Consider the following 25119-nt stretch of genomic DNA (forward strand, 5'->3'; position numbering starts at 1 on the left):
CGCCCAGGGAGAGGACATAGTGTCCACGGCCAGTGAAGGGCAACACCCAATTACAGCATGGTTTCCACACATGCTCCTCCTTGGTGGTGTCGAAGATGAAGGTGCGTGAGCCACCAAAGCTCTTAGTTGTACTGACGAGGATGCATCCATCAGGTAGCACGCCATAGGAGGAGACATCGGCCGTGTTGAATGGCGGAGGAGGGAGGGCCTGCGACCCCCATGGTTCTTCACTATGTTCTGGCGTCCAGAGGTAGCGATCAAATGTGCCCGAATCCAGAACGAATAGCCTATTGGCACCGATGGGGAAGCAGATTGGAAAACAATGATAGGTGCAGGGCTGAGGTCCAAAGGTTATGGTCTGTTCCTGGACGTCGATCATTGGGATGCCCGCTGTATCATCAGCCATTGTGGTATGCATCGCCATGATCTTAGTGCCAAAGGCTGACGTGAACAAGTCGGGAAACCCACGCGGCGCCCGGATGTGCATGAAAACTTCAGGCACGGGCACAACGCCTTCTTTGCCTGAGGCAGACGATAAGGGCTGTTTGCCTGATCTGCGCGACAAGCTCACCTTGCGGATGGAGAATCCAGAGTGCCAGTCATCGAACAAAAGGTAAAGGTGCGGCGTATACTGCTCTGCCATCCTCGTTCCTTTTCCCTTTCCTGGATTATCACTCGTATAGATAGATCTGGTTCCTGCGATTCGAATTCGAACAAGAATCGATTGTCAAATTTCAATCAGGCCCAATCGTCCTACTGCAACTCAACCCGGCAAATCGAAGTATCCAAATCTTAATCGAGGGCAACAGCGATTCGAATCCGATTGACAAATATAAATCAATCAGGCCCAATCGTCCGTCCTACTGCAACTCATCAACTCGACAAATCAGAGTATCCAAATCTTAATCGAGGGCGACAGAGGAGAAGAGGGAATCGCAGGAACGCACCTATAATAAGGGCCCGTTCGTTTTCCCCTCTAATAGAGCCAAACCTCTAAATTTTAGAGGCTTGGAAACGAACGGGCCTCTATTAGACCTCCCAGAAATTTTAGAGCCGGCGGAGGCTCTAACGCCCTCTAATCCGCTCGGCTCGTCTCCCGACGCGCCCCCGCCCGCGTGCTCCTCCCCCCGCCGCCGCCCCCGTGCTCCTCCCGCCGCCGCCCCTGCTCTCCCCGCCGCCCGCTCCTCCGCCGCCCCTCTCTCCCCCCCACCCCCCGCGCCGCCGGCCCCCTCTCCCCCCCACCCCCCGCGCCGCCGGCCCCCTGCTCCTCCCCCCACTCCCCGCGCCGCCGGCCGCCCCGTGCTCCTCCCCCGCACTCCCCGCGCCGCCGGCCGCCCCTGCTCCTCCCCCCCACTCCCCGCGCACCGCCGCCGCCCCGTGCTCCTCCCCCGCACCCCGCCGCGCCGCCGCCCCTGCTCCTCCCCCCACTCCCCGCGCCGCCGGCCCCCTGCTCCTCCCCGCGCCGCGCCGCCGCCCCGCCGTCCCCTCTCTCCCCCCACCCCCCGCGCCGCCGGCCCCCTCTCTCCCCGCGTGCGCTTCCCCCCCGCCGCCCGCGTGCTCTTCCCCCCCGCCGCCGCCCCTTCCCGCCGCCTGCGCCCGCGGCCCCTCCCCCGCCGCCCCCGCCGCGGCCCCTCCCCAGCCACCGCCCCTCCCCCGCGCGCCGCCGCCCGCTCCTCCGCCTCCCCCGCCGCGGCGCCCCTGCTCCGCCCTCCCGCAGCGGCGCCCCTGCCTGCGCCCCCCGACGCCGCCTGCGCCCGCGGCGCCCCTGCTCCGCCCACCCCCCGCCGCGGCGCCTCCCCCGCCGCCGCTGCTCCGCCGCCCGCTCCGGCCCCTCCACCGCCGCCGCCCCTGCTCCTCCCCGCAAGCCGCGCCGCCGCCCGCCCCCTGCTCCTCCACGCAAGCCGCGCCGCCGCCACTGCTCCCGTTTTAGAGCCGTAAACGAACACCCCTCTAATATACATCTAAAATGTTTATACCTCTAATTGAACGGACTATTTTTTAGACCCCTCTAAAGATTACCGAACACACCCTAAGTCGAAGACGGTGCATTTTTTGAGAAGCAAATTATGGTTGCACCAAAGGGAGGTGGGGCCGGGGGGAGGGGGGGGGAGGGGTTGGCGCCGGTTTTACCGGGATCGCACGTGGGGGAGGGGGAGCTGTCAGGGATAGATCCCCTGGGTACCGCAAGGAAGCTACCCGAGAGCTAAAAGAAGTCTGGTTCCTACTAGAATTCCGCTGTAATCCTATTAGGACTCATATGCTGTAATCCAATTAGGACTCCTAATCCTACTAGGAATCCTGCCCCCTGGGATATATAAAGGAGGGCAGGGTACCTGGATAGGTAGAGCAACTAGAAGAGCAATTAGAGCTACCAAGAGGGAGAGATCCAACAGAGAGCCGTCTACAGGCAGCTCAACACCCAAGCGCAGGGCGCAATATTCAATACCACCAAACAGGACGTAGGGTATTACGCTACTCTAGCGGCCCGAACCTGTCTAAATCTGTGTCTTGTGTCCTTGCGTTCACCTTCAAGTTTCAGATCCGGCGATCCCTCATCAAATAAACACCTACCTTAGGGTATCCCTAGGTAGGCCGACGGTAAAAACACCGACAGCTGGCGCCCACCGTGGGGCCGATCGTCACGATCATTGGGCGAATTTGAAGGATCTCTTCATCAACATTAATCCACTCAAGGCGGCGGATTGCTACTTCATGCATATGCATCGGCGGATCGATTCATCGAGTTCGAGTTCGGATCCTTCAGCAAACGGCTACATCGACCTCGACTACTCGGCTCGACTTCACCTCGCGCTGCAGCGTTGATGCACCACGGCCGCCGACCTCGATGACCCGGTTCAACTTCGGCTTGTGCCGCAATGTCCGCATGCAGCAGCGACGAGTTCGACTACTTCAACCTTGCGAGAAGGCTCGGCGGCCCGCCGACGACTACTTCGACTACTCGTCTCGACTAGAAACTAGTCGAGGGCGAGCCTCACAGCAACGACTACATCAACTACTCGTTTCGACTTGAAAACTAGTCAGAATCGACTCTGACTAGTCGAGCTTCGTCAACAAACCGTCGCAGCTCCATCCACGAGCTCCACGGCTTCGTCGACATTCGTCCACGAATCAAGCTAAGTAACTTATACCTTTTCCGACTTGTTCTTCACAAGATCGGCTACCTTTTGGGGTATGCCTCTCGACGAGTATGAAACCCTCGGGGGCTACACCATGATCGGCTACCTGTCTGTGTACTACTCTTGATGGGCAATGAAACCCTTCAGAGCTACACTTCGTCGATTGCTTATCCGTGTACTACTCTCGATGGGCAATGAAACCCTCCAGAGCTACACTTTGTCGACTACTTTTGCGCACGGCGCATCCTCTTTGTCGCATGACGACTACTTTCTGCTCGTTGTCTCCTCTTAATGGTCGCTAATCTGCTCGAGTAGCAAATGCCTTAATCCGTGAAGCCTCGGGTCCCCAGTCATGACCTAAGCGACCCGTCCTGTATGAGCGAAGGCAGGAGACCTAAGCGACTCGTACATGATATGAGCGAAAGCAAGAGACCTAAGCGACTCGTACATGATATGAGCGAAGGCCATAAGACCTAAGCGACTCGTACATGCTATGGGCGAAGTCTAAACTGGGACCGGGTGAACGTAAAGGGTGGACTACTCGGGAGATTTAAATAGCCTAAGAAAACAAGAGCTCGACACAGCAAATTTTACACCGAATAAATTTTGGTGTCTTCACATTATTACTGAGTATTACTCGGCATCTTCGCATTATGCTACATAATATATGCATTGTCTTTTTTCAGGTCAAGCTTCGGCAACACCCCTCCAGGCAGTACAGCGCGCCATCACAGTTCCGCCAGTTCCCAGGCTCGGGGGCTGGGCGCTGCACACTACTCGACATGGCTCCTTCGGCTCTCCTAGCTCGTAAGCTCGGGGGCTGGACGCCGCAAAACTACTCGAAGACGACTCATATGAAGACTGAGAGTGCAGAAGAAACCCTAAGTCACCGCGCGGTTAAATAAACCAGCGGGAGGCGAAGCGTTTCATTGTGCAGAAGGCGAAGAGTAACACCAATGCCACGATTCTTGGATCCATTTTCCAAAGTTTAGATTTGGATTCAAGACTCGGGGGCTGCGGAATACGTAGCATCGACTATTTATTTTTCGAAAGTACTCGAAGGATAAGAAGGAAAGACTCAAGACTAGTTTGAACCTCAGCTTGATTCTTTGATTCAACCTAAGACTCGGGGGCTACTCCATATGGAGTGCGATTATTCATCGCACCCCATACAAAAGAAAGAATTCGGGGCATGAGCACCTCATAGCTTCGATGCAGGGAGAAGAGTACTCGAAGAGAGATTTCAAGATGGAGCTTCGAAAGAAGTCGAAGATTGCTTGAGAGGTACTCGAAGAACCTGCAGAACTCAGCTACGAAGAGCTCGGGGGCTTGTCAGACCCGGGGCCACGGGGCTGTGCACATCAAGGAGTCCGTGTTGGGCTAAGGGTATAGGACGTGTCCTGTACCTTATTTATGTTGTATTCTACCCACATGCGGAGTAGAACTAGTCGATATAAAAAGGAACTACTCGAGTTGTATTCGAGTACGATTCCTAGGCTAGTATCAGGCTAGGATTCATGTAACCCTGTCCCCCCGGATATATAAGGACGGGTAGGGACCCCTCTAAAAACAGAAGATCAACAGATCAACATCAAGGCAATACAAACTCGAAGAGGAATTTCAAGACGGAGCTTTGAAAGAAGTCGAAGTCTGCTTCAGAAGTACTCGAAGAGCCTGCAGTACTCAGCTACGAAGAGCTCGGGGGCTTGTCAGGGATAGATCCCCTGAGTACCGCAAGGAAGCTACCCGAGAGCTAAAAGAAGTCTGGTTCCTACTAGGATTCCGCTGTAATCCTATTAGGACTCATATGCTGTAATCCAATTAGGACTCCTAATCCTATTAGGAATCCTGCCCCCTGGGATATATAAAGGAGGGCAGGGTACCTGGATAGGTAGAGCAACTAGAAGAGCAATTAGAGCTACCAAGAGGGAGAGATCCAACAGAGAGCCGCCTACAGGCAGCTCAACACCCAAGCGCAGGGCGCAATATTCAATACCACCAAACAGGACGTAGGGTATTACGCTACTCTAGCGGCCCGAACCTGTCTAAATCTGTGTCTTGTGTCCTTGCGTTCACCTTCAAATTTCAGATCCGGCGATCCCTCACCAAATAAACACCTACCTTAGGGTATTCCTAGGTAGGCCGACGGTAAAAACACCGACAGGAGCGACCTGGAAATTTTGTCTTACCAAGGCCCTTCCCACCCCGTAAATGCAAAAGCGCAAAATTTTGCGAAGGAATCTTGCTAATTCAAAGTACTAAATGAAATCTATTTATAAAACTTTTTTCCATGGATGGGCTGTAAATCGCGAGACAAATCTAATGAGCCTACTTAATCCATGTTTTGCAACAGCGATGCTACAGTAACCATCCGCTAATTATTAATTAATCATTGATTAATTAGCATCATTAGATTCGTCTCGCGATTTACAACCAACCTGTGCAAAAAGTTTTGCAAATAGACTTCATTTAGTACTTCAAATTGGCAAAATTTCTTCGAAATTTTTTTTTGCCTTTACACAAGTGGAACTAAACAAGGCCCAAGTGGGAGTCTTACTTTCATTCTTTTTACGTGGTAGAGAAACATTACGTGTGAGCGTGTATATATATATATATATATAAACTAATAAAGAAAGAAATACATAAATCCATGAGTTTATGATAATAGAAGGAGGATTTAGATTTAGATAATATATAAATATAAATGCACCTAAGAATTGAGTTCTCTCAATTTGTTTTTTATTTTGATTTCAAAACATTACGTGTGAGGTGTTTACATATATAAACTAATAAATAAAGAAATACATAAATTCATGATTATTATGGTAATATAAAGAGGAGTTAGATTTAGATAACATATAAATAACATATTTGCTCCTTGTCAGTCGATTGATATATTGCTTATCCATCAATCGACGCTCTTGAACGTGTGTTTAACGATCAACGGGAGGACGCCTCATATCCTAATAGGTCATCTGGTTCCGCGCGATAACTATTTTTCATTTGTCCTCGCCACTCCCTGTCCAGTCCCGTTCTTCTCTTCTCATTTGTCCTCGCCATTTCCCTCAGCGAGCGTGGCTCCCGGGTCCTTCCGCTGCTGCCGCCCGCCGCCGTGCCGATTTCCTCTGCTCCGAGCGTTCCTCCCTGCCTCCGTCCCCCATCCAGGTACTCGACAGCTCAGGCTCTTTTGATCCACTCTCCTTTTCCACCTCCCTTGACAGCGACTGCACAATCGCTTGGAGGCAATCCATTTGTCTTCTAGGGTTTGGTTATGTTAGGGTGTCCATGATGGCGACGGTGAGGAGGTGGCGTTAGCTAGGCCCTCTGACATTTCCCCGTCGCAGCAATGTCTGCTCCAACGCCCTGCGGCATCTGTGGGGATAGAGGTCAGATCCCTGGCCTATTTGTGCCACATTTGCTCGAGTCTAGTTCATTTGTGGGTCAGTTAGATTCAATTTTATAGTGTTCTTAGGTTTCATTTGGGGATTTTCATCTACTAGTGTACCATTTTGTGCCTGGGGTGAGCTATCTAGCTGTTCTCAGGTTGAAGAAAGTATGTAGAATGATTTATGTCTTGAATCAAACTTACTATTTATTTTGTATCAATTTTTACACCGCTAGCACTTTTGCAATTTTATCACATTTATGTGTTTTGTTGCAGGCAACTGTAACATTTATCAGCAAATTATTGAAAATTTTTGCAGCAAATCTGGTCTGGAAGCACAACAATGAATCTCAACTTATGTGCTATCATCATTGATGCCGCCTATGTGTTGTGATTTGCCAAAAGTATTGGCTATCTGATCGATGCGCTAACATGTGTGTGGTGTTGTTGCAGGCGACAAGCTCCCGTTGAACTCGCTCCCTTACAGGGAGATCAAGAATGGCGTGCTCTGGGGTTTTAGGGGCAAGGTATGTTTGCTCCATTGATTGGTCCTGCAGTTTTGGTTAGAACAACCATGTGTTGAGTTATGTGCTTTGTTAATCTGGAAAACTCTGAAAGTCTGAATTATTTGATCCTGCAGTGGTTCGCTTTGTGTGGAAAGCAAATTGGCCATGTATAGTGGGTGTGTTATGTGTGCTGTGCTCCTTTTTTGACTCCCATGGGGAGAGCTAATCCACCAAACAGACTGAATGTTTTATGCTTTCGCTAATTGGGTAAATTTGGGTAATTTTTTTAGCTTGCAAAAAATTAGTTATTTACTACATAGGTTTATTGATAGGCTGTGAAATAACCTAGACTTTTTTAAAATTCTCACATACCAGTGCTCCACAAGACTACATACACAAAGTAGGTTCCTAAGGTGACCCTGAAAATAAATGGCATACACAAACAACATTATATTGTTAGTCTGAAGGTCGTGATTTTGATTTCGATATTTGCATTGTTTCCCTTTGTTTATTTATCTTGAAGTTAAAAATATGCATTTGTGTTGAATAATTCGACCTAAGGTATATTCTAGGTCGTGATTTAGCTTCTAATTTGTTTGGAGTTGCTTCCTTGTGTCTGGTGCTGCTGTTTTGGCTTTTTGAAGTTGGAGGCGAACGAGCACTGAGAATCCGTGGTCATCTCTCCGTTCAACTCTTTTTTTGCACTCATTGCTCTTGTACAACTATTGTGGTGTGTTTCTCAGAACCATTCATATATTCTCTGTTGGTGGGTCTTTTGAGTTGGGAGACCAATGATCACCAAGGCTGGCCACTAATGTGGCGATCTCTATGTTGTCTTCTCCAACATGGTGTTCTTGATCTTTAATCACCATCTGTTTTTGTTGATGCCTCTTTTTTGCCCTTTGTGTTCCTGATGTCTTGTCAGTTGTCACCTGTTTTCCTACCACTTTATTTCTTTTTTCAGTCTGTACTAACTTTGATATTTGAGATAAGCTAAATTGATCTGTAACGAGCTGTCAATGTGCATGTATTATTTGCTATTATCTTACCATTTGCTAATTGTCCTTGTCCTGTCCAGATCTGACAGCACATGCCTACTTCAGGCACCTCAAATTATCATTGCTCTAAACTTTTTTACATGTCGTGCAGCTGGACATGTGCACATGTTCTGTTCAATATGGTAGGGTGTATCAACCTGAAAAAATGCATACTTTTTTTCTAAAAATTTCAGGATATGTTCCACAATGTGTAGCTGATTAGCTAGTAATATTACCATACCCTTGTAAATATACTATTCACCCCCTCAAATTACATCCCACTACATGTGTTGCTTTTCCTCTTATTTCTGCAGAGCAGGTGCTTTTCTTTTTCTATGTCCTCGATTTGTCTGCAAAAATAATATATGATACGTGCTGCTCTTTTCATGGTGTCTTGGGGCTCCACCTCCAGGCTAGATAAATTCTGAATGTTGTAGCCTGCGAGCATTGTGGCACCCTCCAGCTGCTTAATGTGTTTTTTTTTGTTTTTTCTTGTCAATATGAGTGGAAAATCTTTTATGTTGTATATATTTCTTTGATAGTTTCAATATGAACGGCACCCTCCAGCTGCTTAAACTTTGATTCTGATGGAAGTTATACATAATTATGAGAACTTTTTTCAATGTTACATCGTTATATAACTTTTTCCAACCCTTTTTCTGTATTTCATTAATAGTTTCAATTAAAAGTTTTCTTTTTTGATAGTTTAATATTGTCCCTCATTGTATCTTTTTTAATTTGTTGCGACGAGATCATAGCACCATGCCTTTTATTTTATGAAACAGTAAATATTAATGTTGTATGGAAAATTACTATGTATTTTTGAGATGAGATCATAGAGCCATGTTATTTGCTTAATAAAATATGAGCATAGTATGGATGAGAATCTTATATGAGCAGTAAGGCCATTAGCTGATTTGTAAAATTTTGGCACCGTCAATAGTTGTATGCGCCGTTCTAGGGGTTTTGTGGCTTATTTTGGAATCTTTTTTTTCTTATTAATCATGTGGTGGGAAGTGCTGGTTCAGAATGCTACAGAATGGTGTCTTAGATGGGATGCTGAAGAATGGTCATGAGCCCACTCCTGAAAATGTAAGAAAATATTACATGTAACTTTCTAATTGTCACATGTAACCTTTTTGTTTTCGTATTGTAACTTAGTTTCAGGGAAAAATCTTGCCTATAACTTTATCTTTAGAATTTTTTTTTTTGGGAATGGGCATGAGCCCACTCTTGGAAATGTAAGAAAATCTTACATGTACTTTGTAACTTTCTAACGGTTAGATGTAACTTTTTTTTTGGACTGTAACTTTAGTTTCAGGGAAAAATCTTGCATATAACTTTTTTTAGTAGTTAGGATTTTTGTTTATGTGGTTGGAAAGAAACAAAACACAGAAGGATGTTACTGGGCTGAAGTGCCGGTTGCTAGGCAGTGAACATTAACAACCGTCTTAACTGGTCCCGGACCCAAACGGGTCTGCTGCTTGAAGCTGGCTGTCAGCCTGGTGTTGTGGGAAGATCTAGTTAGCTTATGCCTGTTCGCATATGCTAGGTAGTGGGGAAGAGAGGGAGATATAGTGATCCATTCATTGGGACTTTTCTTCTTCACATGAACCTGAATTTCTGAATTTTCAGCATATTCCAGAGGAACTCCAGATAACACATCCATCACATTACCTCACTATTGCCCTTCCTTCGAGCGCTGCTGAAGTGGTGAGCATATGGTATTTGCACCCATTGGATGTCGTTCCAACCTGAATTGATCTCGGACCCAACGTCATCTTACTCGCTAGTACTAAGAACCAGTGAAACTGAAAGAAACCTTAGTTCTTAAAAGAAACATATTTTAAAGCGCTGGTGTTGATGCTGCAGGCAACGCAAAAGTAAAGTCTACTAGAGACTAGAGCCGCAGTTAAGTTTCCTGTACAATCCTACAAGGTTACAACATCATCTCGCTGTCAGTCGCAGTCATCACTGTCAATTCGTGCGATTCGTGGATCAGATAAGAGATCTGCTTTATATATACACTATAAATGTATAGAGTACTGCTAGTATGTCTTGCTCTTGAATTTTCCCAACTTTTCCAAGACCAATGAGAGCCAGGGAAATGGAATTTCAATTCAGAACCTTTTTGCCAGCCATCGTTCTTACTGATCTCCACATGTATGGCAAACGACGGGTATATGATGCAATGAGCGCTCCTGAAGCTCTCGGTGTATTTCTGCCACAATCTACAGAGGCCTGCCGTTGCAGTTGCACTGACATTAGCTCTGAATGATCGAAGCAAATTTTGGATCCTCTGTTCATGCAGCACTCTTAATGCATCACTCCCCAATCTATAGATGCCTGAGTTGTTTAATTCCAAGCTATGCTAGGACTCTTCAGTTTCTCAGGCATACATAATCCAATAAATATAAAATTTTACTACAACTCAAGCATATAATGATTAGCCCACCATAAAAATTTCACCATAATTGGACCATATAAATTACATAAGTATATATCTAAAAGTACAATAAATTTTTTTAATAAATTATATCATATCATATGTTCACTGCATAGATATACTTATATTTTTCTCTTGGCTGAATCTTTGAAAAATCATAGTAAAAAATTATAAAAGAAAATAAGAAAAACCACTAAGAGAAAACCGCCAAGGAGACCACGTGTCCAGTATCGCGAGTCCGAAAAGTCCAGACGGAGAGTTTCGTTGTTTAATGAGGAAATGCGGGCTCCTTCCAAAGTCAAGGACTTTTTCCGTAATACAAGTAGTTTGATGGGCCATCGGATAATAGGTAGCAGGCTGCTCCTTCCAACGCCGAGCAGCAGAGCCCAGTTCACCAATCGCGGATTCGGCGCGGGTAGCGACCTCTTCTTCCCAGCTCGCATATCTTCGTCCTCTCTCTCAAAAAAACAACAACAGATATCTCCACGACTCCACCCAGTCCAGCAGTCCTCACACCACCGGCAACCATGCTGATTTCTCCGAGACTCGCAGCACCGGCCGCCTCTCGCGGCTCCCCCTCCTCCTCTCTCACCACCACCTCGCCCTCACGTCTCGGAATCCATGGCCGCAGCCGGAGCGGCCTCTACGTACCGGCCGACACGGCTTCTCGCCACCACCGCGACCGTGAGCGCCCGGCGCTCCACTTCGCAAGTCCCGTCGTCTCCACCTCTGCCACTAGCACCAGCTCGTCGGGGCCCATCGATCGCCAATTCGACAGCGACGAGCTCAGGAGGCTGTGCCGAGGACCCAACCCGGAGGCCGCCGTTAAATTGCTCGACCAAATGCTCCGACGAGGCGAAGCCGAGCTCGAGCCGGACGAGCAAGCCGCGCTCCTCCAGTCCTGCGCCGACGCGCGTTCGCTAGCCGTGCTAAGGCGAGCGCACCGCCTGCTCGCTTCCAGTCCCTCGTCTGCGATCCCCGCGTCCATCCTGCACGGGATTGCAACGCAGTACCTCAAGCTCGGCGCCCGCGGCGACGCCCGGCGCGTCCTCGAGGGGCCGGCGCCGCCTCCGCGGAGGGGGAAGGCGGGCGAAGATGCGGCGGCGCAGGCGAAGCGGCGGGAGGCGTACGAGAAGGTGCGGGAGCTGCACGAGCAGATCCGCGCGGCGGGGTACGTGCCGGACACGCGCCACGTGCTGCACGACATCGACGAGGGCGCCAAGGCCCGCGCGCTCATGTACCACAGCGAGCGCCTGGCCATCGCGTTCGGGCTGGTGAGCACGCCGCCGGGTACGCCGCTCCGGGTCATAAAGAACCTGCGCATCTGCGGGGACTGCCACAACGCCGTCAAGCTCATCGCCAAGGTCACCGGCCGCGAGATCGTCGTCAGGGACAACAAGCGATTCCATCATTTCAAGGACGGCGTCTGCTCCTGCGGAGACTTCTGGTGAGGATCAGGAGCCTTGTCAGCAACTTAATTGATCACACGAATTCCTCAAACTCTTGACCAAGTTGTAAATTGTAGCACTTGTTAGTGACGAGAGTTGGATGAAACAATTTGTTTGCCCAGTCTGAGCGATTGCTAACACGCAATTCAACTGTAGAACTTGGAAAAAAAAGACACCATGCTAGGCAAGGGAAAATCTGAATTTTTCACAAATCGAAGCAAAGAATCAAGAGAACAGAACAATGAAGTCTCCAAGCTCTACGATGTGCGGCGGCGAGAGCTCATGGGCTCTGCTCAATGCGTGGCCGGCGAGGCCGTGCCACCACCGTCCGCTGCTGCGACTGGCAGACCTGCGCCGGGAATTTGCACCCGAACCGCTTGGTCACCATCGAGCCCCACCTCCCATCCGCCGCTGCCGCCGCAGACGGTGTTCCCCTATCTGCCGCTGCCCCGCCTCGCCGGTCCATCTTCTCGATGGCTTTCCTCATGCTCGTGCACTCGCGCTCTAGCTCCTGCACGCGGTTCCGCATGCTGTCCATGTCCAGCCGCAGCATCTGGTTGCCCCGTGTGGCCACGCGCCACGTCCCGCCACCGTCGCTGTCGCCGCCTTCCTCCCCCGAGCCCGCCGCCCCGCCTTCGTTCGCCATGATTGTCCGCGCGATGGCCCTACGGAGCTGGAGCTGCTCGAAGAAGAGCACCTGCACGACCGTCCGCAGCGGCAGCCGTTCATTCTGCGCCGCGTGCGTGCACGCCTCCAGTGTCAGCTTGCGCCCGTCCACCACGCCGCTCACCTTCTCCTTCTCTTCTTCGCTCAGCCCGGGATGAGCCTGCACAGAGAGCAGCCAAACAAGTACTCATCAGCACCGGCATTGTTTCTCAAGCTTGCAAACGACAAGATCACGAGAGCTCGCTGCTCCCTCACCTTGAGGTAGATGTCGACAGCCCGGTAAAGGCCATCGTCGTACACGCGGGCGCCGTCCGGCAACGCCCAGGCGAGGTCGCAGAACTTGTCCGGCTTCAGGTTGGCATCTGTCGCGATCTCGCCCAAGTACGCATCGATCAGCCGCCCCACGGCAAGCATGGCCCGTCGGCAAGCCTCTCTGCCTGGCGTCTCCGCCTCGCTGCACTCGTCCTCGTTGCCCTCCTCGGCGACGTCGCGGCCTTCCAGGAAGTACCGCACGACGCGCTCGACGCAGTCCACGTCGTAGAGCGTCTCCACGAGGTACGAGTAGCTCGGGATGAGCAGGTCGTCGACGGCGGCGTCCGGCAGCCGCGCGGCGATGCGCCGCTCGAGCATGTCGCGGGATGCCTCTGACGCGTGCAGGATGTTCGCCGTGCGCAGGAGGCCGAAGAGGACGCGCGCCGCGGTGGCGCCCACGGCGGTGCCGGTGTGGGCACTGCTCTTGATGGTTTCCTCAGGGAGGTTGGCAATGACGGTCTCGAGAAGCGCCTTCTGGTCCCCATCCGACGACGGAGGGGCTGCGGCCGCGGCCGTGGCGCCACCGCCGCCGACATGCCGCCCGGTGCGCGACAGCCCGGGGATGGACCGCTTGGCGTACGCAATGAGAGCCCCCTCGATAACCTCCGGGCCGACGCCATGCTCCTTCATGGCGGCAATGACACGGGTGAACGTGGCCAAGGACAGACCGGCGAGGTCGTCGAACCAGGAGGCTCCGGCGGCGGCGCTGTTCTTGCGGCGCTGGCGGTCGCTGGCCCTTGCGTCGTCGGCTATGGGCCAGCCAAAGAGCGCTGTGGGCGTGGACGCGGCGGCCTTGGCGGCAATGGCGTCCACGCAGCGCGACACGAGGCCGAGGTTGTCGGCGAGGGGGAGGAGGCCCTCGCAGGACTTGAGCGCGCGGATGGCGTCCCTGGGATTCCTCAGGACGGTCTGCGATATGAACCGGTCGGCGCGGGAGATGAGGTTGTCGTCGGAGTGGTCGTCGGACATGCCGAGGCGCTCGGCCGCGCAGCGCAGCGGCGCGGCGGTGGCCGGCGTGAGGTCTAGCTTGACGCCGTAGCAGAACTTGGCGGCCAGCTCGAACGCCTCCGCGCCGCCGGGGAACTCCGGGAGGCGGATGCGGTGCACGTCCGCCTCCTCGTCCTCCTCCAGCACCACTTCCACTTCCTCCTCTCTGATCTCCCCGGCATCTTCTTCTGGCTCCCCTCCTGTGTCTCTCCGGTTGGCCTCGCGTGATTCCTTGTTCGTGATGAGGTCGTGAATCTTCTTGCTCCGTGACATTAACGGGAACTGCAAGAAAGGCACCGGATATTTAGCTAACTTTTGAGATCAATGAGTGCCGAATTTCCCACACTTTTCGCAGCTCGAGATTAAGAAATGGACGGCACCAACTCACGACAGAGACATTGACAAGATTAGCAAGATAAGATGAAACAGAGAATTGAAAAAAAAACCCGTAAAATTGAAGGATCGGAGGCAAGATTCACCAACCTTGTGGAGATGGAAGGTCATGTCGCCCACCTCGATCACGACATCGCTTGGCAATCCTGTGGTGCAGAACCTGATGACCACAGACGCGCAGATCAGATCAGAGATCACAGAACAGCAAATCAGCAAGCAGGTAAAAGGACACCGAAGCAGTTGCTTCACTTACCATGCTTGGCCTTTGGAGCTTGCCGCCGCCGGCTGCTGCTGCTGCTGCTCCCGCTCCCGTCCCTCCCCCCGAGCCATCGCCCGCGCGGTCTTCCTCCTCCCCTGCATCGAGCAATCCTTTCAAGAGCAGCAACGGAGAGGCATTTCTCGGGAGGACGAGCGGCCTGGGATGCTCGTGGGAATCAGGGAAGGGGAGGTGCTCGCTCGCGAGTCGCAATAATGGTGTCCTACCTATCCCGGTGGTTTCTTCGTTTTAGGTGAGGGGAGTAAAGGATTCCCAAGTGGGGAAGACGAAGACAAGATGGCGTTTTTGGTTTTGTTGAACGCCGTCGCGCTTGCCTCAAAAGCACGTATCCTCCATTAGTCCTTTGTTTATCCAACCGTCCTTACTCGCTTTCTCGTTGTTTAACCGCTGAATTAGTACAGCCCCTCACTGTAAGATCGCCTCTCATGATCCTGTTCGTGGTCTCATGTTCTGCTATCAAAGATAGGAATGGCCCTGGTTTCTACTGAACCAATTCACACGCGTCCTGACCAGGTCAAATTCGAAATTGCTCCAAACATCTCAGTACAAAACAAGCTGGTTTAGTTTTCATTTCACCAATGAGCTAGCGTCCTAGAGACCATTGTCTTGCTGACCGGAGTATTAAAAGGATTCAGACACAGTCTTTGGTAGAGTGACCACAGCAACACCATTATTTTAACGCAGCTCACCGCGAGACAGGCCAGTTAAGTACTAACAACGAGAAGAATGACGGAATCTCGTGGTAAAAGATCGTTCTTTTCCTTTTCATCCAGAACCCAAGATTTTTCCCACTCCTTGAAATCAGCATCCATGCCAATGCCATATGGTCCAGGCATCCTTTTCTATCAGCTCAAGGCCAAGGGGTGTGTGCTTTCAAGTTTTCAAAACCTTTTCTTTTGAACTGGAAGTTCAAAAAACTTTGAACTCCCGCTCCTGCTTGCTTCTTGCCAGCAGATCGGAATAATAAATGCGGAGGCGTGGTGGCGCCATCAATACCGGAGGTGGTGCTGTGCCGCCGACCCGCCGTGCATGAGAGAGAGGGAGAGATGTTTGCAACCATTGCTAGAGAGAGAGAGAGAGAGAGAGAGAGAGAGAGAGAGAGAGAGAGAGAGAGATCACAGCTGCACAAGGCAACAACACTGGAAGGTGAGCCCCAGATCCGTATGGCGCCTGCTCCCCCTCGCCTGAAAAGCGAGGTGGCTTCTGTGCCGCCACCTCGCACTCGTGCCGGTGGTGGCAGGCCAGAGATGGTGTGTGGGCGTGCCCTGCGCCTGCTGGGGATGGGCCTCGCCGGTCGCCGCCCGCAATGCCATGGCAAGAAGGACAGACACACGAAAGGCAATGGCAAATGCCAAAGGTTAGGGGATTCACCGCGGCACTACGACAACCTTGGCTTTGACTGCCAGCGACTGGCGCTGCAAACATTCTTCAGGGGCGTGCGTTACTGTGCAGGGCTGCATGCCTGCATGTTTTGTCATGACACGATCCGTCAGGTTTCTACACGGTATCCGTGCGTACGTCATTCTGGCTGGATATCATGGGCAGGATTGGGATGTCTGGTTGTGCTGTACTTCTGCCTGTAAACGTTGGCCGTAGAACTTGTGGCTCTGGTGGTTCATCATGTTACAGAAATCCAGGGGAATCTATACTTGGTTTAACCAGATGTAAAAGCAGGCAAGAGGCTTTCAGGAAAGCCTATGGAGATGGCTTGCTTCAGCTTTCTCAAAAGTTTCCAAAGCATTGGAGTGCGAGCGAGAGAAAGGCTAAAGGTCAATGCTCAAGAACAAATCTCGGCATGGTTTTTCTTGACTGAAATGCTTGTACCTTTTGACTTCAAGCCCGGTGAAGGTGGTCTGAATGACCGTGAGCCAGGTGTGATCTTCAGGACAGTGGACACATGCGACATGAGTCCGTGGCATCATCACTTACAACCCACAACACGCTGCTGGATCTGTTTCTTTCAGTCATGCTCGATCAACTTGGGAGGTAGGGCCCAATCTTCCCTGAAAAATGGGCAAGAGAAACGAGACATTTGGCCGTTTAAGCGGATATCAATGAGGATGCTGGCAATCTTGGCGACGCAGCATATGGGGCACGGGCAACTAGTGGTGCACCAGCTTTGTCAAGAAATTTGTGGGTCATTTTCGTGCGCTCTGGTCCTACTCCAAGAACCACCTTTCCCTGATCTTCATGTAATGAGTGGGCATGCCCTGGTACAACTCGAGTAATCTTTGCATTCACGAGAGGAAGTTCTTTAGATTTAGCCTTTATGCAGGTCTTTCAGTCTTTGTTTGCCAAAAAAAAAGCTGTGCTGGGTCCTAGCTAGCACAACGTTAATCTTGCTTCGATGAGGAGGATTCCACTTGGGTTTAGTCCAAACTTAAGCTTGTTCAGAAATGGGGTTGCGACCAGGAATCCAGGAATTTTCAGAACAAATCTGCAATTCTTTTTTTTTTTAAATAATCAAACCACGCCATTTTAGCAGGCTATTTTTGATACAGTGCTGTATCGTATCGCTGTTCATCTGAAACTGAAACACTGCACAGGAGCCTGGGACCACTCATTTTTTTTCAGATATTGTCCATCAGGTACCAGGTAAACACAACGACAAGCAGCTAGAGAACCAGTCTTACGCCGGCAGAAAGTCAAGGTGAAACATTCCGCCATAGAATGTTACAGCAGCAACTGTACATCGCAAGGGACAAACCTGACGAGACTAAACAAAGCGATCAATATTCTATTAACAACTGCTAGTTTCTCGTCTGCGAGGATGAAGTTCAGAAAACCTGCTGTAGGCTCACATGGCGCGCAAGAATTGGCCGCATTAGCAGAATGATGATCAGGATTGATCACTAACGGCAGCACGCGCTGACGTATCACGGCTGGAGGTTCAGAAACTGTCAAGATCTAGCACATCTCGCAGAGACGTGGGTGGCCCCCTTGGCCTCTCGCAGGACCGAAATTCCTCTGGCAAATCCCATAGATTAGTACGCCCAACCACTAGCTGCTCATCATTGGCCCCAGCATCTCGTTCCATTTGATTTCAATCCGTTCCCCCCTTTGTTTCTGCACAAGCCTCTTGCTGGCAGCCAGTACCGAGACCAATCCTGATGATGGGGACGAGACCCCAGCAACGGGGCACGCAGAGACAGACAAAGCCCAGCGCGGCGGCTTGGCACGCCGGCACGCAACCGTGCCGCGCGATCGAGTTGGCAGCGAATCGAACGATCGGTCGAGGCGAGGCGACAGAATCATCGCGCGGGGCGTCGCCAGCCGCTGGCGCTTTCCGCTCGCCTATGAGTGAGCCGGCGAGCGACCGGCGCGCGCACGCCGGCGTCAATCATAGGCGCGTCGATCCGGGACCCTACCCGTTCCGGGTTTCCTTTTGGCAATCAGGGGACACAAGCTCCGGCCGGGAGGACGTCGGCGACGGAGAGGTGGAAGAACTCTTACTTGACGTATGTTTTGACGAGCCACGCCCAGGAGGCCAGGAGGCAAGAACACCGGCCATCAGGACAGGGAAAACGCCGGCCACGGCGTGAGGCATCCACCACGCCTGGCCGAAGGACACGGTCAGATAGGTGAAGCCGACGGGGAAGTCGATCCTGACCAGGCCGACGGGGAAGCCGATCCTGACCAGGCCGACGGCGGCCGGCGCGTGATGTAGTTCCACACACCGCTGAAAAAAGAGAAAGGGCGAGTCGGTGCTTGGGCTCAGTCCTCGTACATCTCGGCCTTGTTTATTGGGCTCGTTGGGCTAAATGAGCTATTGAGCTTCTCAACCCTTGTGTGTGTTGGGCCTTTTCTCGTCCTTTTACGCCACTTCCGGGAGCCCAGGAGTGGCCGAGGCCGCGTGGATCGCACGATTCCTGGTGCCGTGGCGCCACGCTGGCCACCCACATCATCCTTTCCCCTCCGCCTCCGGGTACCAGGTTTGACTCCGGCGGCTCGTGGAGTCGTGGTCTTGCTCTGCTGCCTTCTGCCCTTCTCCCTCCCGAGCCTGAGCTGCGAAACACAAGCGGTGAGAAGAAATGGCGAGCGTGTCCTCCTCGAGGTGCTCCGGCCTTCTCCTCCCGCCGAGCCTCGCCGGAGCCCGCTGCTGCTCGCGTCCGTCGTCCTCCCTCCGCTTCCGTTCGCGGTGGGCCCGGCGCCGCCCGGGGACCATCGCCTGCGTCGCGCCGCCGGACTCCGCGGAGCAGAAGACGGTGCGTTCTGACAGCACAGCAAAGACTCCTCTACCTTGTCCCCGTATTGTTATTTCGCGCAGGCGAAGTGGATCCGTGATTATCCATTTTTACAGTATTCCGTGCAAGTCATTGTCCTAATTTTTTTTTGCGAGGAAAGTCATTGTTCTAGTTGAACTTCCAACTTGTGCATATGGTAGGAGACAAACATGTTACTGGGATTTTGCAGTCTTGAGATCAATACTCCTGCTAGTGCTAGGATAGCGGTTTCAACGAGATGTTAATGGAGTGATTTCTTTTGCTTCCGCAGGATGAGCAGACTGTGAAAGCTGAGTCGACTGAAGACGAGGTTAAGACAACCAGCACGCCCCAGGATGCTGGACTTCCAGCTCTCCCAAATAAGGATCTCAACAGAAGGGTAGCATTACTGTCCACTCTTGGGGCAGTGGCTCTCTTTGCGTCGCAGAGGCTCAATCTTAATGAGGCATCTCTTAAAGATATTGCAGCCAATTCAGTCCCATATGAAGAGGTCAGCACTCATTGGCCTTGATGTGAATTGTTTGCCTGGTGCTAGGAGCAAATGAAAATAGTAGACCTGAGATGTTATGTACTTGACTTGAACTAGTACAATAATACTATGCTGCATATTTGTTTAGTTAATTGGTTGGTATCCAATGAAAATATTGATTGGTTGGGATTTACAAATTGTAGTGGTGCAGTATCATCCTTTGCAGTTGCAGTTCATTATATGCAGAATGAGAACTGTCTGGAAAGTAATAATTTCAATAGAAAAGACAACGTTTTTTTACCTATCACTGAATTCATACATCTTTGGTTGCTTCAAGTGGTATTGGTACTCTTTGCTTAACATGTTTTTCGTCTAGATCCTGTCATTGTGGTACAATCATTCTTCAGATTAATTTGTTCTGTTTTTTTCACTATGTCGAATTGCTTTTTTTTGACCAAATACCCTGCAAAAACTGGAATCTCATTAACTCATTTCTTTGCTAGGCTGTGCTGATTGCATTTGTTTTGCATATAGTTTTCTTCAACATAAATGCTTATACAACATAACCTTATAATTGCATCTACAGGCTCTTTCAAATGGCAAACCCACTGTTGTTGAGTTTTATGCGGACTGGTGTGAAGTTTGCCGAGAGTTAGCTCCAGATATCTACCAAGTTGAGCAACAATACAAGTAAATTATTTTCACACTCACTTGTCACATTTGTGCAATTTAACCTTTTCATTGGGAGTAACAACTAAGGTTCATCCTATTTATTGAAGAATCGATACTAGTCTATGCTTGTTATGCTACATATACTATTAGGCACATTCCATCGAACCTTTGTAATGGGCGTGACAGCCAGGATCCAAGGTGCTGCATGGTAGGCCCCACCTGGAAACCATCAATTAGGATAAGGCCTTAAGCCAAATTGTTGGTTCTATTGCTAGGAAGTTATGCTTACGTGTGTGCAAACCAAAGCCTATAAAGGCTGGCTGCACGAGTCTGTTAAGCAATGAATATTGCAAGAAGAATTAATACAAGTCTACCCTAGAGTCTTAGTTCCTCGCTGAGCAGTCAACACCACCTCATCCTCCGGTGATACTTACCCTTCACGATCATAAGATTTTATAAAACCTTATAGCTGGACTGCCAGAGGAATTAGTTCTGTGTGCATTGGTTGTCCTTGCTTGATCCTTCAACGCATACTCAATCACGTAGCTTAATTGTTGTAATTCCTTACTATAAATATATTGGGTAAAAAGGAAAATATATGAGTTCCATTTACAACAGGATCTACCAAGTTTCCATAATCAACAGCATGATGATTATGTCCAACAACCAAGACACAATTATTGACCAACTTGATCTTTGCACGTTGTCTTTATTTCTCGCCAATGCTATTTACATGCATAGAGCATTCTTTTCAGGGACCGTGTCAACTTTGTCATGTTGAATGTTGACAATACAAAGTGGGAACAAGAGCTTGATGAGTTTGGAGTAGAAGGCATCCCTCATTTTGCCTTTCTGGATAAGGAAGGAAATGAGGAAGGCAATGTTGTTGGGAGACTCCCAAAACAGTATTTTCTTGACAACGTGGTGGCACTTGCTTCTGGTGATCCCAACATACCTCATGCACGAGTTGTGGGTCAGTTCTCAAGTGCTGAATCTAGGAGAGTTCATCAAGTTGCTGATCCCAGAAGTCACGGCTAGTAATTGCTGGCTCTGTGGGTACTGGGTAGCAGTATAATGCCAAGACCATTTGACAAGTAAGCCTTTCTTTCTCTTGAATAAGCCGAGAGGCACATACGTCATGAGAATTTCGTGGGATAAGTAATAACTCAGTAACTCTAAAAATTTGCCTCGCTAGTGTACTTCTTTTAGGCCTGTTCAAGCTATATACCTTTAGCAAGATGATAATATAGTATGTTAGTATGTTACCACAAGTCCACAACCTGTCGATTTCTCTTGCGCACAGAAATGGCTTCCTTCCCAAAGAAAAAAACATTGAACCTTTTGTAAAGGCAAGTTTTTGAACCTAGCTATATAAAATTGCCTTACTACAAAGGGATGAAACAACACGGCGATTTGACATCATGACTGTGACCTACGCTAATTTTTAATCTGATTTTTGCAGGAGGCGACCCTAGGCTATACTATTAACACAATCAGTCTTGGCATCAAGGCATCAAGCTTGCGGGCGCTGGCAAGAGCTGGTAGGTTCCATAATAAACGCCAGAAGAAAAAGATGGCCACAGCAATCGTCAATGGGGTCATGAAGATTTCCGGATATGATTTGCATGTGTGGATTCTGGGGACCCATCTTCAGCGTTGATTTGTCAGTGACACGGAAAGGATTAGCATCTTTTACCGCAAATGCTTATGTACTGAGATAGTAGTACCAGTACGTCAGTACAACCGCGGCAATGTGTTACAGTAGGGTAACTGCCTCTTGAAAGCAGCTCACTCTCACTCGTTGCTCGTGCAACACGTTCTTATGCTGCTTTCAGCCCTGATCCACCTCGACCGACCAAATCCGGCCTCCCATTATGGTCGCCAAGTCATTTCCCTTTTGTGCAATCAGGCTGTCTGCCACTTCGTCGTCCTGCAACAACTTTCTCCGCCCCTGTACTCTGTAACTGTAATGCCTGCGTGAGCAGTGAGCACCGTCCCACGAGAGAGAATTGGAGCCGTATACTATGACAGGCGGCTGTCCTGACCTGATGTTCCGTTCATGTAGAAAGAAGAAAAAAACGAGCCGGAACAGGTGTGGCCGTCAGGTATATTGTTCTAGAGGTAAGTCATGGCCGTGCGGGGAGCACACGAACGGCTCCACGGTCGCGGTGGAACGCTGACCACGCGGGTCCGGTCAGAGGCAGACTTGGCCCGGCGTGCGGGCATGTGTGAACGGCGAACCTCGCGAGTCGCGAGGTCCTCGCACGGCACGAGCGCAGCGTGGACGCGTACGGCCGACCGGACAGAGTCAACCCGGGGGCTAGGAGGGTGTGATCTCGCCGCTGGAAACGGGGCGCTTTCGCGAGAAGGTGGAAAGGCCAAGGTGACGTGCCCGGTGACGACTAGGGTCGTAGCCCCCTCGCCCTTGCCGCGAGCATGGTGCACGAGCCCATCCATTAACTTCATCATCAGTCATATAAAAAACGTTTCTTATCATTAGGCCCAGTGATTGCCCCGAGGTGCCAGCGCGTGCAAACCGTGATCACTCGCCGGCGAGACGGCAGAACATTGAGGCTTCGAATTGTTCCGTCGCTGATCGCCCTCCTCACACCTGCCGACCACAGCGACCGCCGAGCTCAATCCCTTTGTTTCTCCACCGCCGCCGACTCGCTGGTCAGCGATCACACGATCGGCACCGGGGCCCCCGCCGCCGTGACGCCTGGGAGTTGGAACTGAAAAAAACTGGGGCCGGAGCCTAGCTCTGACATTGATACCGTGTGCCATGTGACCATAGCATCATCGTGTCGACGGGGATGCGCGGCAGCTCTCAACGTTCACGCAATCGTCGCATGCCGTCATGCTTTCAACTTTCATGGCCCAGACAGCCAGACAATAACCGGGGATAAGTGCGGTCTAACAGTTTTGAAAAAAAAAATTAAAGTAACATTTGAAGTCCATCTAATTAAAGAAATATCAAATACCAAGAAATAATTGCACAGAGAAGGGCATGGAGCCAATCGAATGCTTAAGTAGATGTTACTTTTTTTACGTTCCAATGCATTTGTATTTACTGAGGATCTAGAGATCAAATAAACAAATGGTCTTCAATCACAACAGCTATAGTTAATTAGAGGTAACATGGTTATTTTTCACTACAAGATTATTTTTCACTACAAGTAATATGTCTCTGTAATTTTCACTACAAGTATATATCTCTACTACTAAAAAGACTCTAAGCGGGACGAAAGCTTTTGGTGTGTCACTGGGCAATCGGCCAACTAATCCATCTTCGTTCAGCCGCTAACCTCCGTGGTTCGTTCAATCCATTTCGTCCAGCTGCTAAGCTCCGTGTGTCGTCCGATCTGTCCGTCGTCACCAGCAAGAATCGCGCCAGCTATGCCTTCTGTCATTTGCCCCTAGACTTTTAATTTGAAAACCTGTAAACCTCCATCGCGCTTGTCCTCCGGCCGCCGCCATCGTAATCGTCTACTGCCCCAGGCTGCACCGTCGCCAGCGCCGACTGCCCGTTGTCGTCGCGAGCACCGACCGCCCCAGCGCAGCCGCCCCTGATCTCCAAGAACAAAGCGCCGCCGCCTCCTTTTTCGGCGAGATTTCGACTGCCACGGTGAGTTAGTATAAAATAGATTTCCCTCATCGTCCTCTTTCTTTGCTCCTAAATCACAAGCCCTCTCATGCTCTAAATTGCTGGGAATTTGAGCAGCAGTACCGCCGGGCACCATGGGAGTCTGTTGCTCAAATTTTTCGATCATTCTTGTATCTTGCAAAATCTGCATAAAAACCCTAGATCTATTAGATTTTAGTCCAGCCCTAGCCCCGCTCTTTAACAGATCGAACCCCATCTTTTGGTCCTTTTGCGAACTCAGTTTTCTAAATCTTGCAACAGCTCCCCGCTAGCCCCTCAAATATATGTTTAATCGCGATTAGGCTCCTATAACCTTGTTTCTTTCATGTTTTAGGTCTGTCTCCATTCGTTCTTGGTGCGTTGGTTTTCTTTTAGTGTAAGCTTTAGTTTAATAACATTGTTGTATCATAGTTCCTATTTTTAAATTTAGATATAAATTTAATTTGATTAATGCTCTCTTATCTAATTTCCGCTGCCCTCCCGCCTGGTGCGATCCCCGTGCTAATTTGTCCTGCCATTGGCGACGTAGACCATCGGTTTCATGTTGCTTTGCATCCACGGCGAGCAATCGCGCTACATTCCTCCCGCTCGCATCTCATTGCAACGAGATCCCGCATGTCCTGGACTCTCCCAAACCATCGTACGCTGATTGCACCAGGCTGCGTCGTCGCAATCGCCTACCGACCCAGACTGCACCGACTGCCCGTCGTTGTCATTATGAGGGCCGACTACCGTAGGCTGCGCCTTCGCCAGCGCTGACTACTGCAGGCTTTTCCATCGCGAGTGCCATCTACACTAAGGGGTGTTCGTTTCCGGGTACCTAAATTTTAGAGGGGTCACATCAAAAAGAATCTTATCATTTAGAAGTATTAAATAAAGTCTAATTACAAAATTAATTGCAGAACCCTAGTGCTAATTTGCGAGACGAATCTAATGAGGTATATTACTCCATGATTAGCGAACAATTACTGTAGCATCACTGTGGCAAATTATGGATTAATTAGGCTCATTAAATTTGTCTCGCGAATTAGCATCTAGCTGTGCAAAAAGTTTTATAAACAGATTTTATTTAGTACTTCTAAATAGCAAGATTCTCTTTAATGTGATGGGTCTAAAGTTTAGATAGGAGGAAACGAACAGGCCCTAAGCCCCTGTTCGTTTCCTACCCTCTAAACTTTAGATGCATCACATCAAAAAGAATCTTGCTATTTAGAAGTATTAAATAAAATCTGTTTATAAAACTTTTTGCACAGCTGGGTGCTAATTCGCGAGACAAATTTAATGAGCCTAATTAATCCATAATCTGCCACAGTGATGCTACAGTAATCATCCACTAATCATGGACTAATATACCTCATTAGATTCGTCTCGCGAATTAGCGCTGGGGTTCTGCAATTAGTTTTGTAATTAGACTTTATTTAATACTTCTAAATGACAAGATTCTCTTTGATGTGACCCCTCTAAAATTTAGACCCCATGAAAAGAACACACCCAGTCTCAATCTCTCGGTCTCCCTGG

At 50.0% G+C, this 25119-nt stretch overlaps 4 protein-coding genes across 4 annotated transcripts; 3 read left to right on the forward strand and 1 right to left on the reverse strand.

Annotated features, from left to right (window-relative positions):
• Window positions 1-479: 479 nt before the first annotated feature.
• Window positions 480-9402, forward strand: LOC112876887. Its single transcript, XM_025941067.1, has 5 exons — window positions 480-613; window positions 3824-3852; window positions 6108-6302; window positions 6976-7049; window positions 9083-9402. The coding sequence occupies exons 1-5, from the start codon at window positions 480-482 to the stop codon at window positions 9176-9178; spliced, it is 528 nt and encodes a 175-aa protein (XP_025796852.1). The 3' UTR covers window positions 9179-9402.
• Window positions 9403-10886: 1484 nt separating this feature from the next.
• LOC112872576 (pentatricopeptide repeat-containing protein At2g22070) lies at window positions 10887-12114 on the forward strand. Its single transcript, XM_025935613.1, has one exon. The coding sequence runs from the start codon at window positions 11039-11041 to the stop codon at window positions 11960-11962; it is 924 nt and encodes a 307-aa protein (XP_025791398.1). The 5' UTR covers window positions 10887-11038; the 3' UTR covers window positions 11963-12114.
• Window positions 12115-12122: 8 nt separating this feature from the next.
• On the reverse strand, window positions 12123-14897 carry LOC112872575 (BTB/POZ domain-containing protein At5g66560-like). Its single transcript, XM_025935611.1, has 4 exons — window positions 14571-14897; window positions 14408-14477; window positions 12881-14206; window positions 12123-12785 (listed from the first exon to the last, which is right to left on the reverse strand). The coding sequence occupies exons 1-4, from the start codon at window positions 14675-14677 to the stop codon at window positions 12240-12242; spliced, it is 2049 nt and encodes a 682-aa protein (XP_025791396.1). The 5' UTR covers window positions 14678-14897; the 3' UTR covers window positions 12123-12239.
• Window positions 14898-18506: 3609 nt separating this feature from the next.
• LOC112874092 (thioredoxin-like protein HCF164, chloroplastic) lies at window positions 18507-21863 on the forward strand. The gene is made up of 5 exons (XM_025937262.1): window positions 18507-18799; window positions 19089-19307; window positions 19873-19976; window positions 20714-21052; window positions 21421-21863. The coding sequence occupies exons 1-4, from the start codon at window positions 18626-18628 to the stop codon at window positions 20994-20996; spliced, it is 780 nt and encodes a 259-aa protein (XP_025793047.1). The 5' UTR covers window positions 18507-18625; the 3' UTR covers window positions 20997-21052; window positions 21421-21863.
• The last annotated feature ends 3256 nt before the right edge of the window (window positions 21864-25119 follow it).

Source organism: Panicum hallii, chromosome 9, assembly GCF_002211085.1.
Source record: "Panicum hallii strain FIL2 chromosome 9, PHallii_v3.1, whole genome shotgun sequence".
In the NCBI taxonomy this organism is placed as follows: Eukaryota; Viridiplantae; Streptophyta; class Magnoliopsida; order Poales; family Poaceae; genus Panicum; species Panicum hallii.